This window comes from Jaculus jaculus, chromosome 4 (genome assembly GCF_020740685.1).
Source record: "Jaculus jaculus isolate mJacJac1 chromosome 4, mJacJac1.mat.Y.cur, whole genome shotgun sequence".
In the NCBI taxonomy this organism is placed as follows: Eukaryota; Metazoa; Chordata; class Mammalia; order Rodentia; family Dipodidae; genus Jaculus; species Jaculus jaculus.
Window position 1 is genome coordinate 132044872 of NC_059105.1, and position 12490 is coordinate 132057361.

The 12490-nt window shown below is 38.4% G+C and overlaps 1 protein-coding gene across 2 annotated transcripts in view; it reads left to right on the plus strand.

Moving 5' to 3' along the window:
• Papolg (poly(A) polymerase gamma) overlaps window positions 1-8047 on the plus strand; it is a 40159-nt gene extending 32112 nt beyond the window's left edge. For both annotated transcript variants that reach the window (XM_004665523.2, XM_045148075.1), the window contains exons 16-22: window positions 2467-2588; window positions 2785-2960; window positions 3712-3797; window positions 3895-4118; window positions 5298-5363; window positions 5832-5888; window positions 6706-8047. In XM_004665523.2, coding sequence (XP_004665580.1) covers window positions 2467-2588; window positions 2785-2960; window positions 3712-3797; window positions 3895-4118; window positions 5298-5363; window positions 5832-5888; window positions 6706-6804 — 830 coding nt within the window. In that variant the 3' untranslated portion in view covers window positions 6805-8047. The remainder of the gene's footprint in view (window positions 1-2466; window positions 2589-2784; window positions 2961-3711; window positions 3798-3894; window positions 4119-5297; window positions 5364-5831; window positions 5889-6705) is intronic.
• Window positions 8048-12490: the final 4443 nt, after the last annotated feature.

A 12490-nucleotide genomic window follows, 5' to 3' on the forward strand; every position in this document is an offset into this window, starting at 1 on the left:
TTTTTAAGATATTTTGTTTTTATTTGTTTGAGAGAAGGAAAGAGGCAGAGAGAGAAAGAATGGGCATGCCAAGGCTCCAACCTCTGCAAACGAACTCCAGATACATGTGCCCCCTTGTGCATCTGGCCTATGTAGGTCCTGGGGAATCAAACCAAGGTCCTTTGGCTTCACAGGCAAGCACCCCAACCTCTAAGCCATCTCTCCAGCCACCCTCTTTTTTTTTTTTTAAATATCAGCAGTGATTGCTTCTAGGTTAGGGACCAACCAAAGTGCTTAGGAGACAGGAGTAAGATTTACCTAATGTTCTTAAATCTTTCAATTTTTTTTGTGCCATTTAAATATATTTTCTGTTTGTTTGGTGTTTTTTTTTTTTTTTGGAGGGGTGCTTCAAGGTAGGGTCTCACTCTAGCCCAGGCTGACCTGGAGTTCACTGTGTAGTCTCAGGGTAGCCTCCAACTCACAATAATCTCCTAACCTCTGCCTCCCAAGTATTGGGATTTAAGGCACATGCCACCATGCCTGGCTTTATTTTCTGTTAATCTGATAATCTGTAAGTGGTTTTCTTTGTGTGCACAGCCAGGGTTTGTAATTGTAGTCATAAAGAGGACTTTATTTTTTGTTTTTTCATGTAAAATAAATATTGGTAGGTATCAACTTGTGATTATATTTTAAGACAAGTGCCAAAAATGGTATTTACATCTAGCCCCAACCACATGTCTTTGGAATATGTTACAGTCTTGGTCTTGTCAGTCTGGAATAGCATGCATTCATATTTCCTATTCTTGGTTCATAGGATTTTTTAAATTCTTTGAACCAGTACTCACATTTATCTTAATAATGTAGATTCCTGTACTAATTAACATTCTCCAAGGGTGAAGCCAGATGATTTGTCATTTGAATTGTAAGATATTTTTATTTTTTTTGTTCATTTTTATTTATTTATTTGAGGCTGACAGAGAGAGAGAGGGAGAGAGACAGATAGAGAGAGAATGGGCACGCCAGGGCTTCCAGCCACTGCAAACGATCTCCAGACACGTGCGTCCCCTTGTGTATCTGGCTATTGTGGCTCCTGGAACTGGGGTCCTTAGGCTTCACAGGCAAGCGCCACTAAGCCATCTCTCCAGCCCAACACTACATTCTTTTTTTTATTTATTTATTTTATTTTTTAAAAAAATTTTTCTTCTGTTTTGTTTGCTTGCTTTATTTTATTTTATTTTATTTTATTTTATTTTATTTTATTTTATTTTATTTTAAATTTTTTATTTAGCGACAGACACAGAGAGAAAGACAGATAGAGGGAGAGAGAGAGAATGGGCGCTCCAGGGCTTCCAGCCTCTGCAAATAAACTCCAGACGCGTGCGCCCCCTTGTGCATCTGGCTAACGGGGGACCTGGGGAACCGAGCCTCGAACTGGGGTCCTTAGGCTTCACAGGCAAGCGCCTAAACGCTAAGCCATCTCTCCAGCCCTGATTTGTCATTTGAAATAAACACTGTTAGTCACCATATGTCATCTAAAATGAAACCATATAAGTTAGGACTAAAGTTTGTCAAAAAGCAGAAGTTGGGATGCTAAGCCTTTATATTCTTTTCCCAAGTGGAAATGAGGCACTGGTACATGAAAAAAAAAAATCACATTTTATTGTAGTTGCCGTAGAACGCAGCCTTTCTTCAGTGGACATACAAACTAATTAGATGTTCACAATTAAAGTGCATTAAGTAATTTATGTGATAATATAATGGATTTTCTTGCTAGTTGTGAAAAACACTAGAATGGGGATTTATAGCTGCATGCCCTGTGACCTAGGCAAGGTGTTCACACTTGTTGAACGTAATTTTCTACCAATATATATAATAAAGGTGAACTGTAAATTGCTCCTGAAGTCTCATGTTCTGTATGCACCACTTAGTGCATATAGCTTTACATGGATACTGGGGAATCAAACCAGGGTTGTTTGGCTTTGCCAGAAAGCACCTTAATGACTAAGCCATGTCTCCAGTCCAGCAAGTTTGTTCTTAAGGATTGTTGCATAATGGAGTTATTTGTTCTGTAAGAACATATATAATATATATATAATAATATATATATATATATAATATATATATATAAAATATATATAAACATATATAATATGTTTGAACAAAGAGTATTTGGAGGAATATTATATATTATATATATTATGTATATATGTATTATATATACATATACATACAAACAAAGAGAGCAAACAGCCAGGCATGGTGCACACCTTTAATCTCAGTACTCAAGAGGCAGAATTAGAAGGAGGATTGCTCTGAGTTTGAGGCCACCCTGAGACTACATAATGAATTCCAGGTCAGCCTGGGCTAAGTGAGACCCTACCTACCTTGAAAAACCAAAAAAAAAAAGAAAGAAAGAAAAGAGAGAGGAAAAATCTCTTGTTTCAGAAAGAAAATTCCCGCTTAACATGTTCACATTGATTGTTACAGTGTACAGACAAGCAAACAATATAAACATGCTAAAGGAGGGAATGAGAATTGAAGCAACTCATGTAAAGAAAAAGCAACTTCATCACTACCTTCCAGCAGAGATTCTTCAAAAGAAGAAAAAGGTGAGTTTATAATTTTGGCTCCATTCAAACTTCTGATCCTGATACTAAATTTGAGTTCATAGATCCCCCAAACCTGTTATGAAAAAAGAAAATAGTTAATCTTCATTAAAATTTGCTTTTATATACTTTAAAATAAGTTTGTCTTTATATCTCTTATTTGCTTTTTTGAAATCCTAACAGCTTTTCTCTCTTTCAGCAAAGTCTCTCTGATGTCAGTCGAACTTCAGGTGGACTTCAATCTAAAAGATTATCTCTTGATAGCAATTGTCTGGATAGCTCCAGAGATACTGATAATGGCACACCTTTCAATTCTCCAGTATCTACAAACAAACCATCCAAACCTGATAGTCCCCCTGCTGGAGAAACAGAAAGGTATGTATATCAAAATCGTCCCTCTGTACTTTGGTTTAAGAATAATGTGAACTTTCTATACCCTTGCTAAAAGATTTTTTAAATTGAAACATTTTTAAGGGCTAGGGAGGTGGCTCAATGGTTAAAGGCTCTTTGCAAAGTCGTCTGTCCTGGGTTCAAAATTCCCACCATCCATGTATCTGCCAATATAAGAAGTGTCTTAAATTTGTTTTCAATGATTAGAAGCTCTGGCACAGACATATGCAAATAAACAATAATTTTTTTAAGGCATGTGCCAACATCCAACTTTTTTTGTTTTCTTTAAAGGTGTTTTTGTTGTTGTTGTTTTTCCCTAGCAGAGAAAGAAACCCCGAATTTGCACTCTAGGGCCTTCAGCCACTACATACAGCACTTTGTGCATCTGGCTTTTATATGAATATTGGGGAATCAAACCCAGATCATTAGGCTTTGCAGGCAGGCACCTTAAACACTAAGCCATCTCTCCAGCCCAACAATATTTTTTTTAAAGTTTTTTTGCTGTCCGTTTCTTAATTTTTTCTAGAAATAACTTGATAATTTTATGGCAGTAATACAGGAGGTACTATAGACTTGGAGGCATCATTAAGTACACAAAAACAGTCTTTAAGCATAGGTTTTCTCTTAATTTTCCCTGAATGGCTTTTTCCTTCAGTAAGTAATGTAGGAGTAGAAAGAACTTTTAAAATAAGTGACATTTAAATCAATTAATTTTAATTTTAATTAATTTTACTAGGAATAGCACAGAACCTGCTCTCGTTGTGGAAAAGCCACTGAGTGTCCCACCAGCTCAAGGACTGTCTATTCCTGTCATTGGTGCAAGTAGGTATCTAAATTTTTCTTCTTATTATTATCATTATTTTATTATCATTTATGATCCTACTGTGTGAATAATTAAAATCATTTTTGTCTTTTTCAGAGGTTGACTCTACAGTAAAAGCTGCATCACCCCCAGCTGTGTGCACTATTCCTACTGTAGTAGGGCGGAATGTTATTCCTAGAGTCGCAACACCTCACAACCCTGTCCAGGGGCAACCACATCTAAACGGAATTTCAAATATAACTAAGAATGTTACACCCAAAAGATCACATTCCCCATCTATTGATGGAACTTCTAAGAAGAGGTTGAAAGATATAGAAAAGGTAAAACTGAAACTTCAGTAATAATTCAGTAATTCACTTTAAAAAAAATTATATTTGCACATATGTGGGTGCATGTGTGTATGTATATGTGTATGCTTACCAAAGCTTCTTGCCACTGCAAATGGACACCAGACACTTGGTAGTTGGGTTTCAGGTTTATTGGGTATATTGGGAATCGAACCCAGGCTAGCAGACTTTGCAAGCCAGCATGTTTATAACCATTGAGCCATCTTCTCAGCTTTCAGTAGTTGTGGAGTTCTTTTTGTTTTTCTTCAGTTAAACAATAATAAGCATAATTCTCTATAGCTATGTTACTTTTCTAGTAGAGATTAAAAAAAAAAATTCAGGCCAGGCATGATGATGCACGCCCCTAATCCCAGCACTCAGGAGGCAGAGGTAGGAGGATCACTGTGAGCCCAAAGCCACCCTGAAACTACATAGTGAATTCCAGGTCAGCCTGGACTAGAGTGAAACCCTACCTGAAAAACAAAAATAAAAACAAAAAATTCAGGGCTGGAGAGATGGCTTAATGGTTGAGGTACTTGCCTTATAAAGCCTGATAACCCAGGTTCGACTTGCCAGAACCCATGTAAGCCAGGTGCACTAGGTGGCACATGCATCTGGAATTTGTTTGCAGTGGCTGGAGGCCCTGAAGTATGTGCACATGCACACACTCTTTCTCTCAAATAAATAAATGAAAATTTTTTTTTTTAAATTTCAGATGCTGAAGGAACAATGTTTGTTCTTCATAATTTCAAATCATTGCTTTGTCTGAAAAATTGAATGATTAGTTGACATTCCTCCTTATACAAAAGTCACCATTTGTAAATACATTAATGTTATTTCTTCTGTGGATATTCCCTGCTTCCAGTAGATGGTGGTAAAGTTATAGGTTGTTAGACTATGAGTTGATTTAACAAAAGATAAATTTAAACCATAGAAATTAAAAGTTAGCAGTTGAATTCAGTCCACTTTAAGTTCTAGTTAAATTGTAGTAGTAATTAAATTGTCATAGTTTTTTTAAACTTTTATTGATAGCTTCCATAAACATAAACAGTATTACCAAGGTTATAATCTCCCTCCATTCTTCCTTGTCATACTTTTTGATGATAGTCTATTCATCAGATTTGTATGGTCTTGTCAGATACATAATAGCATCCTTTTTAACTTGTATTTTAGTTTATTCGACTTGAAACTACACTTAAGGACTCACGTACTGCTGAAGAAAGAAAAAGGAAATCACTGGTAAATATTTTAGTATTGTGCTTTAGGACATTTACTTTTTTTTTTTCCCCCTTCGTTTTTCCCAGATAGGGTCTCAGGCTGACATGGAATTCACTATGTAGTCAGGGTGGCCTTGAGCTCACAGTGATCTTCCTACCTCAAACTCTTAAGTGCTGGTATTAAAGGTGTACACCACCACCATGCTTCGCCAGGATATTTAATTTTAAGAGCAGTGTATCAGCCAAGTGTGGTGGTGCAGGCCTTTGATTCCAGCACTTGAGAGTCCAATGTAGGATATATGTGAGTTCAAGTCCATTCTGGGACTACATAGTGAATTTCAGACCAGCTTGGGTTAGAGTGAGTCCCTACCTGTATTTAGAAAATACCTCAGGTCCATGAGGTTTTGGTTGTGCTGTATTCCAAGTATGAATAAGTGGTACCTATAGGAAAGAAAGTTTCATGTGTATATTTAGTTTTTCTCTTTTTTAGGATACCATTGGAGGAGAATCTATGCCTATTCCAACCATTGATACATCACGCAAAAAGGTAATAGATGATAAGTAATAGATTCATAGTGAAGTGGCACCTACTTTATTTTGTGGGTTCAAACACAAACCCCAAACCCAAGCTTGTGTCTGCTTTTAACCAGAGAATTGGATAAACCAGACTGAGAACAATGATTATTAAATTACTTATTCAGAAGCCAGGAGGGGTGAGGGAGAATCTGAGGACCAAAGAAGGGGAATGGCAGGGGACTCTAGACTGAGAACCAAAAGGCTATACCCACATGGTCTAAGGGCCCATTATGGCAGCTAAGGGTGGGGAAGGCCAAAACCTTACCAATGGCAGAAACCTCAGATGCTGAGAGATGAATAGCCCAGGAGCTGAAAAAGAGGAAAAGGCTCCCCAAAAGTCAGCACACCTGGGTGTAGCATCCAGAAGGGGCCCAGCCTGAACTTAATCACAGTTAGGATGAAGAAACTAATTATTGCTAATGGAGGGACATAATACTGTGGGTTTGTTTTTTTGTTTTGTTTTGTTTTGTTTGTTCGTTTTGTTTTTTTCTGGTCCCACAAGACTTTTTCGTTAGTCAGCTCTCTATCACTGCCTGACTAGCAAAGCTGAGTTCTGTATGCACTCCTCAGATCAGGGATGGTATCCTTTTCCCTGACTCTCTGCTTCTCAAATCATACAGCTTAGAAAAAAAGGAAATGGAAAATTCCCAAAACAAGAAATATGTATGAATGAACACATTTCTTGAGTGTTTAGGAGTTTCAGCGTCTTGGAGAAAGAGATTTGTGACTTATTTATTAAATAGATTTTATAATGTATAAATACTCTTGTTTCTTTCCATTTCTAATAGAGACTACCCAGTAAAGAACTACCAGATTCATCATCTCCCGTTCCAGCAAATAATATCCGTGTCATTAAAAATTCCATTCGGCTGACCCTTAATCGGTAAAAGCTGTGCTCCCTCACTGACGTGAACCTGTAGTCATACAGTGGCATAGACAACAGCTACGCTTTCAAACAGAAATGGCCACCACCATCCATAAATATGTGAAAGTTGCAATCATCAGCCTAATGTCCTGGAAGTGGTATTGAATCCTCACACTTTGTCCCTCAGATGCTACCGCATTCTCTCACTGATTGCTCCGTACACTCCTCGGAGGATCACCTGCTGTCAACTTGTTGTCCACAATATCATGGCTTTGCATTTCAAGGTTTTACTGCCTTAACTTTTGATGTTTGTTTCTCTGTTATGGGAACCAGTTCTTGGCCACTTGGACTCTAACAAAACAAGTACTGAACTTTTTTTTTTTTTTTTTTTAAGTCTTATGTTGTAATCATTGTATAGAGCTGAAAAAAAAAAAAACAAAAAAAAATTGTCTTGTAATTTTAAAAATGTTAACATATTACTTTAGCATTGAAGCCAGTTTGTAAAACCTGAGATTAATGAATGTGAGATATCTTTCCTGCTTTCTTCATTTGTGTAGATGTATTGTCTATTTTGTTAATTTAAATTATTTTTTCAGATTGGCACATAAATTAACTGCTTTTGTGCCGTTCTGTCCAAATGTTGCATATTTTCCAGGGAGGATTAGTCCAGTGATTACGAAAGAATTGGCACCATAAATTCTCTGTATTTTGCCTCCCATGGAGGCCTTCAATAAATGCATCTTTATTAAAAATCAAAATATAACCAGGATACTGAAAGTCAGTATATGAATGGTAAAATTATTACATATCTTGCTATCTCATGAAATTCTTGTTAGTTGATTGGTATTTTTTACTGAGGAAAAATTCATTCCACCATCAATAAGGTACTTTTAAGTATGGCCAACTTGTATGTTTGAGGTGTAAAATTTAACTCAGCATGATAATTCCTGACCATAACTTAACCCCACAACTCCAAACAGTATCTCTCTGACTAGGCATGCAGAAATAAGCAGTGGATTTTATTAAAACCTAAAGGTATTTTTGAATGACATTGTTACCAACCATGAATTGGCTCAGGACCTTTGTAATCTTTATTTAAACTATATGAGTTGTCTTTTTTTACACTGCTTTTTTCAGTGCATTTCTTAATATTTTTTAAGTTTCACGAATGCATGCTGTTTATTAAAATCCATAACCATGTAATTCTTTTAATATGTTGACTTAGTGTTTTGTAAATGAAGTCGTATGTATTTTCAGAGTATTTTTGTATGTACTGTAAGATATCATCTTTTCAAAGAGAAACCTTTAAAACCTTTGCTGTGTGTCTTTAGTCTAATTTTTAAAATATAGATTTTGCTTATATTACTATATTTAAATTGAAAATATGTCAGAGTACAACTATCAATGCCAGTTTATAATACCTTCTTGACAGTTTCCACTCAGCATTTCTGGGTCCAGTAGAAAAACACAAAACAATACATTAAGTATAAAAGGGAAATATCTATCTATGTCTTCTATAGAACTCATGAAATGTCATATAGTAGTGGTTTAAAGCACTTTGTGTGCAATCTTGATAACCAGAGTTCAGATCTCTAGAATCCAGGTAAAAGCCAAATTGTAATACCAAACCACCTACTGCAATGGGAGGCAAAATTAGGAGAATCCTGAAGCTCTGGCATTGGTAATGGTTAAAAAAAAAATTGCAACTGAAAGTGAATGATAAGAGGACCAATACCCCAAGGTTGTCCTCTGAAAGAAATCTTTGCTTTCCATAATTAAACCATTATATTTTTATAAGAAAATTTCCTGTCTACAGTGAAAACACTACAATCCAAAATATGCATTAGACAGGCTAGAGAGATGGCTTAGCAGTGAAGGCGCTTGCCTGTGAACACTAAGGACCTATGTTCTACTATCCAGATCCCACCGTAGCCAGATGCAAAGGTGAGGCAAGTGCAAGGTCATACAAGCCCACCAGGTGGCATAAGCATCTGGAGTTCGGTTGCAGTGGGTGAGGCCCTGGTGCACCAACTCTCATTCTCTAGCTCTCTAAGAAATAATAACAAAAATAGTCATGATTCTAAGCTGATTTTTTAAGCTGCACTCATAGGCCTGTGTAGCATGACAGTATATATAGTGTTTGCACACATTTGTACACATTTCGTGTGTTAAAAGGTTACAGTTAAAATCACAATGCGACACAGTGCTGCTAGAAGCAACTCTGATTCATTACAGGTTGACTTTTGAATTAATTTTTGTTGCATGTTCAGAAACCTTTTTTTTTTTTAAGCTTTATTTATTAGAGACAGGGAAAGAGTAAGCATGGGTGTGCCAGGGCCTCTAGCCATTGCAAATGAACTCCAGATGCATGTGCCACAATGTGTATCTGGCTTATGTGGGATCTGGAGAGTAGAACCTGCGTCCTTACACTTTGAAGACAAGCACATTAACTGCTAAGCCATCTGTCCAGCCCCAGAAATCTTTATTTGTTGCCAGTTTTTTCACCACCCATCTATTCAGGGGTCATGGCTCACAACTTAAGCAGCTGAGTGCTAACCACTCTGGAGTAGGATATTGCTGTAGACTTTGAACTAGATTCACTTAGGTAGATAGCTCGGCTGCACTCTCAGCACTTGTGGCACCTTGGACAAATTGCTTTTACCTCCTTGGGTTCTAGATTGCTGTTCTGTGTAGTGGGAACAATCACACCTATTTCTAAGGGGAAGCAGTATAAGGAAGCACTTAAAAGGCTCTGCAGTCATACTACCTCGGCCCGGGTCCCAACTCTCCTACTTGCTGTGGATTACAAAGTGTCAGAATAGTTACTCTGCTGGTATTGTATATACTCATAGATATCAAAATATATCAGAGCCTATATCAAAGAGCCGCCAAATAGGGCTAGAGACAGTGGTTAAAGGCACTTGCTTGCAAAGCCTGATGGCCTGGGTTGCATTCTCCAGATGCACAAAGTGCTCTGCCTCTTTTACTCATTGTCTTAAATAATTAAAAATTTTTTAAAGTTGCTAAGTAGATTAAAAGATAATCTATGGGGTTTGGGAGATGTCTCAGCAGTTCAGAGAGCAAGAAGACTCGAGTTCATCTCCCAACATCCACATGAAAAGCCAGCATGGCCATGCATGATGTGGGAGGAGGCAGGAGAATTGCTGACCAAAAAAACAGTAGCTCCAGATTGAATGAGAGACTGTCTCGAAATAAAACAGAAGAGCCGTAGAGAAGGTTGTTCTCTGGCTTCCACATACGTACACACACACTATAAACAATACAAAAGTTCCTGGCACATTGAAGAACCCAACAGATAATTTTGTGGCATTATGTGTCACATGAAAAGACACATGTCATGCACTGTGCATGGCTCTTGAACCATAATGGACAGGTTTTCTAGAAATCCACCCCAAGAATCAGAGAACAAGGCCAGTGTCTGTCCATTCAGACTGAACAGATCTCCACCTTAAAAGCAATGTCATGGAGATACGTGGCCCTTACCCTGCCACAAAGCCCTTGGAAACACTTCTCAGGATGGGTTTTTATATGGAAACATGCGGGCTTCGGGAGTCATTGATTCCTTACAGTCTCATGGAGGTGCTTTTCAGCTCACATAAAATAACAACAGGTTAGGCTAAGATGAAAAAGATGATGAACTCCCTCTACCAGCTCAGGAATCCGAGAAGCCTGGCTGAGCTGGTGTTCCAACAAAACATAACACTCTAAACAGACATCCTGATCTCAGATGTAACTACACCTGTAAGCTGTCACACAGGAGCTGTCACTGGAATGATCTAAAACTACAACCATACCAGATGTGCCTGTGCATACCACCTCTCCTGAGCATGAGGCGATACCGAAGTCTAGCCCTGTTCCCAAGTCACTTCCTGCCTTAGCTTCACAGCAGTTCAAAGAACTTCTAAGTGCAGGTTCTTTCCAAATAGATTGGTTTCTTGAAACTCACAAGATGTTAAACACCAGAGAAGAGGGGATTTCTGAAAGCCACCCACTGGGATGGCAACTGGTATTTGGTAATTTCAGATATTAAGAAAAAAAAATGACCTTGATTAGAAAGTATCTAATCTCCAGGAGTACAGGAAGTGAAGGCGATCAAGCCTGATTTGTAGGAGGGCTGAGGTTGTACAAAGCAGTCACTCCCCAGCAAAGCCCACTCATAACCTGCCGAAACATCTGCTTTGCCTGTCTCCAGCACACACAGCCTACAGGGAAAGCACCATTAAACTCCCTGTAAATTCTGCAACCAATAAGCTGCACCAAGGGGGAGGGGCAGAGGGAAGAAGGGAAGGGAAAATGTAATGGGTTTGGCAAGTCCATGTTATTGAGGCCAGTGAGATTCAGTAGTCATTGGTTATTCAGTGCATAAATGTTTAGCAACATCCCCTAACATTCACCAGGTATTGAACTAGGCACCCAGATACAGATGAGAAAGCACCCCCTCCCCAAACTGGTAGACAATTGGCCAGTAGGCAACTAGGTTAGGTTGCCTGTTGAAGGCCCAGCAAAAGGACCTCTTAATTCCATCTTGTTCACAGATTGTGCTTGAAAAAATAACCACAGAAATGAATGCTGTAGAGCCATCAAGAGTTTCCTAAGTAAATGGAGGAGGTAGGAGAGTGGAAAACACTTGCTTAAATCATGGAGGTTCTGGAACTGGATGATGTGGAAGGGCCATGTAAAAGCACTGGATGCATTTGCTTGGAAAAGGCCTAAGAGACTGGAAATATAAACAGAGTTCCACTATCCATGGAAGGCAGACATTTTAGACAGGGGAGGGCGTTGGAGGAGGGTTAATCAAAATTAAAGATGTTATGAATAAGTCATTTGGACACCGACTTATTCACTAGCTTAAAAATATGTTTTTAAAAAGAGAAAGTTTATATGCCAGGCATAGTGGTGTACACCTTTAATCCCACACTCTGGAGGCAGAGGTAGGAGGATCGCTGTGAGTGTGAGTTCGAGGCCACCCTGAGACAACATAGTGAATTCCAGGTCAGCCTGGGCTAGAGCAAAATTCTACCTCGAAAAAGGGTGTGTTGGGGGGAGAAAGTTTGGAAACTAGTGTTGTGACAAATGCCTTTAATCCCAGCACTTGGGAGGCAGAGGTAGAAGGATCACCATGAGTTTGAGGCCACCCTGAGACTACATAGTTAATTCCAGGTCAGCCTGGACCAGAGTGAGACCCTACCTCAAAACACGTACCCCCTCAAAAAAAAAAAAGTTTGAATAAAAGTATCTAGTGAGGTGCCTGGTGTGGTGGTGCATCCTTTAATCCCAGCACTCAGAAGGCAGAGGTAAGAGGATCACCATGAGTTTGAGGCCACCCTGAGATTAAATAGTGAATTCCAGGTCAGCCTGGACTAGAGTAAGACCCTACTTCAAAAAAATAAAATAAAATAAAAAGTATCCAGTGAGGAATGGATAATGCCATACCCAGAAGCCATTGAAAAACTTCAATGCCAAAGGTAGACTATGCAAGTTTCACATCTGGCTAGCCAGGCCAAATGTGTCAACTGGTGCAATAGTGACATGTCTGCTTTTGATTGGATCTGAGGCTTGCTCCATGTGAAGGAATTCATGCATGGAACTGAAAACCTAATCAGAATCCAATGGCTATGGTAGGAGGGGACTATGATCATGTTATATTGTCTATCTGAATGTATGTGGTCAATAGAAATGTTTTTTTT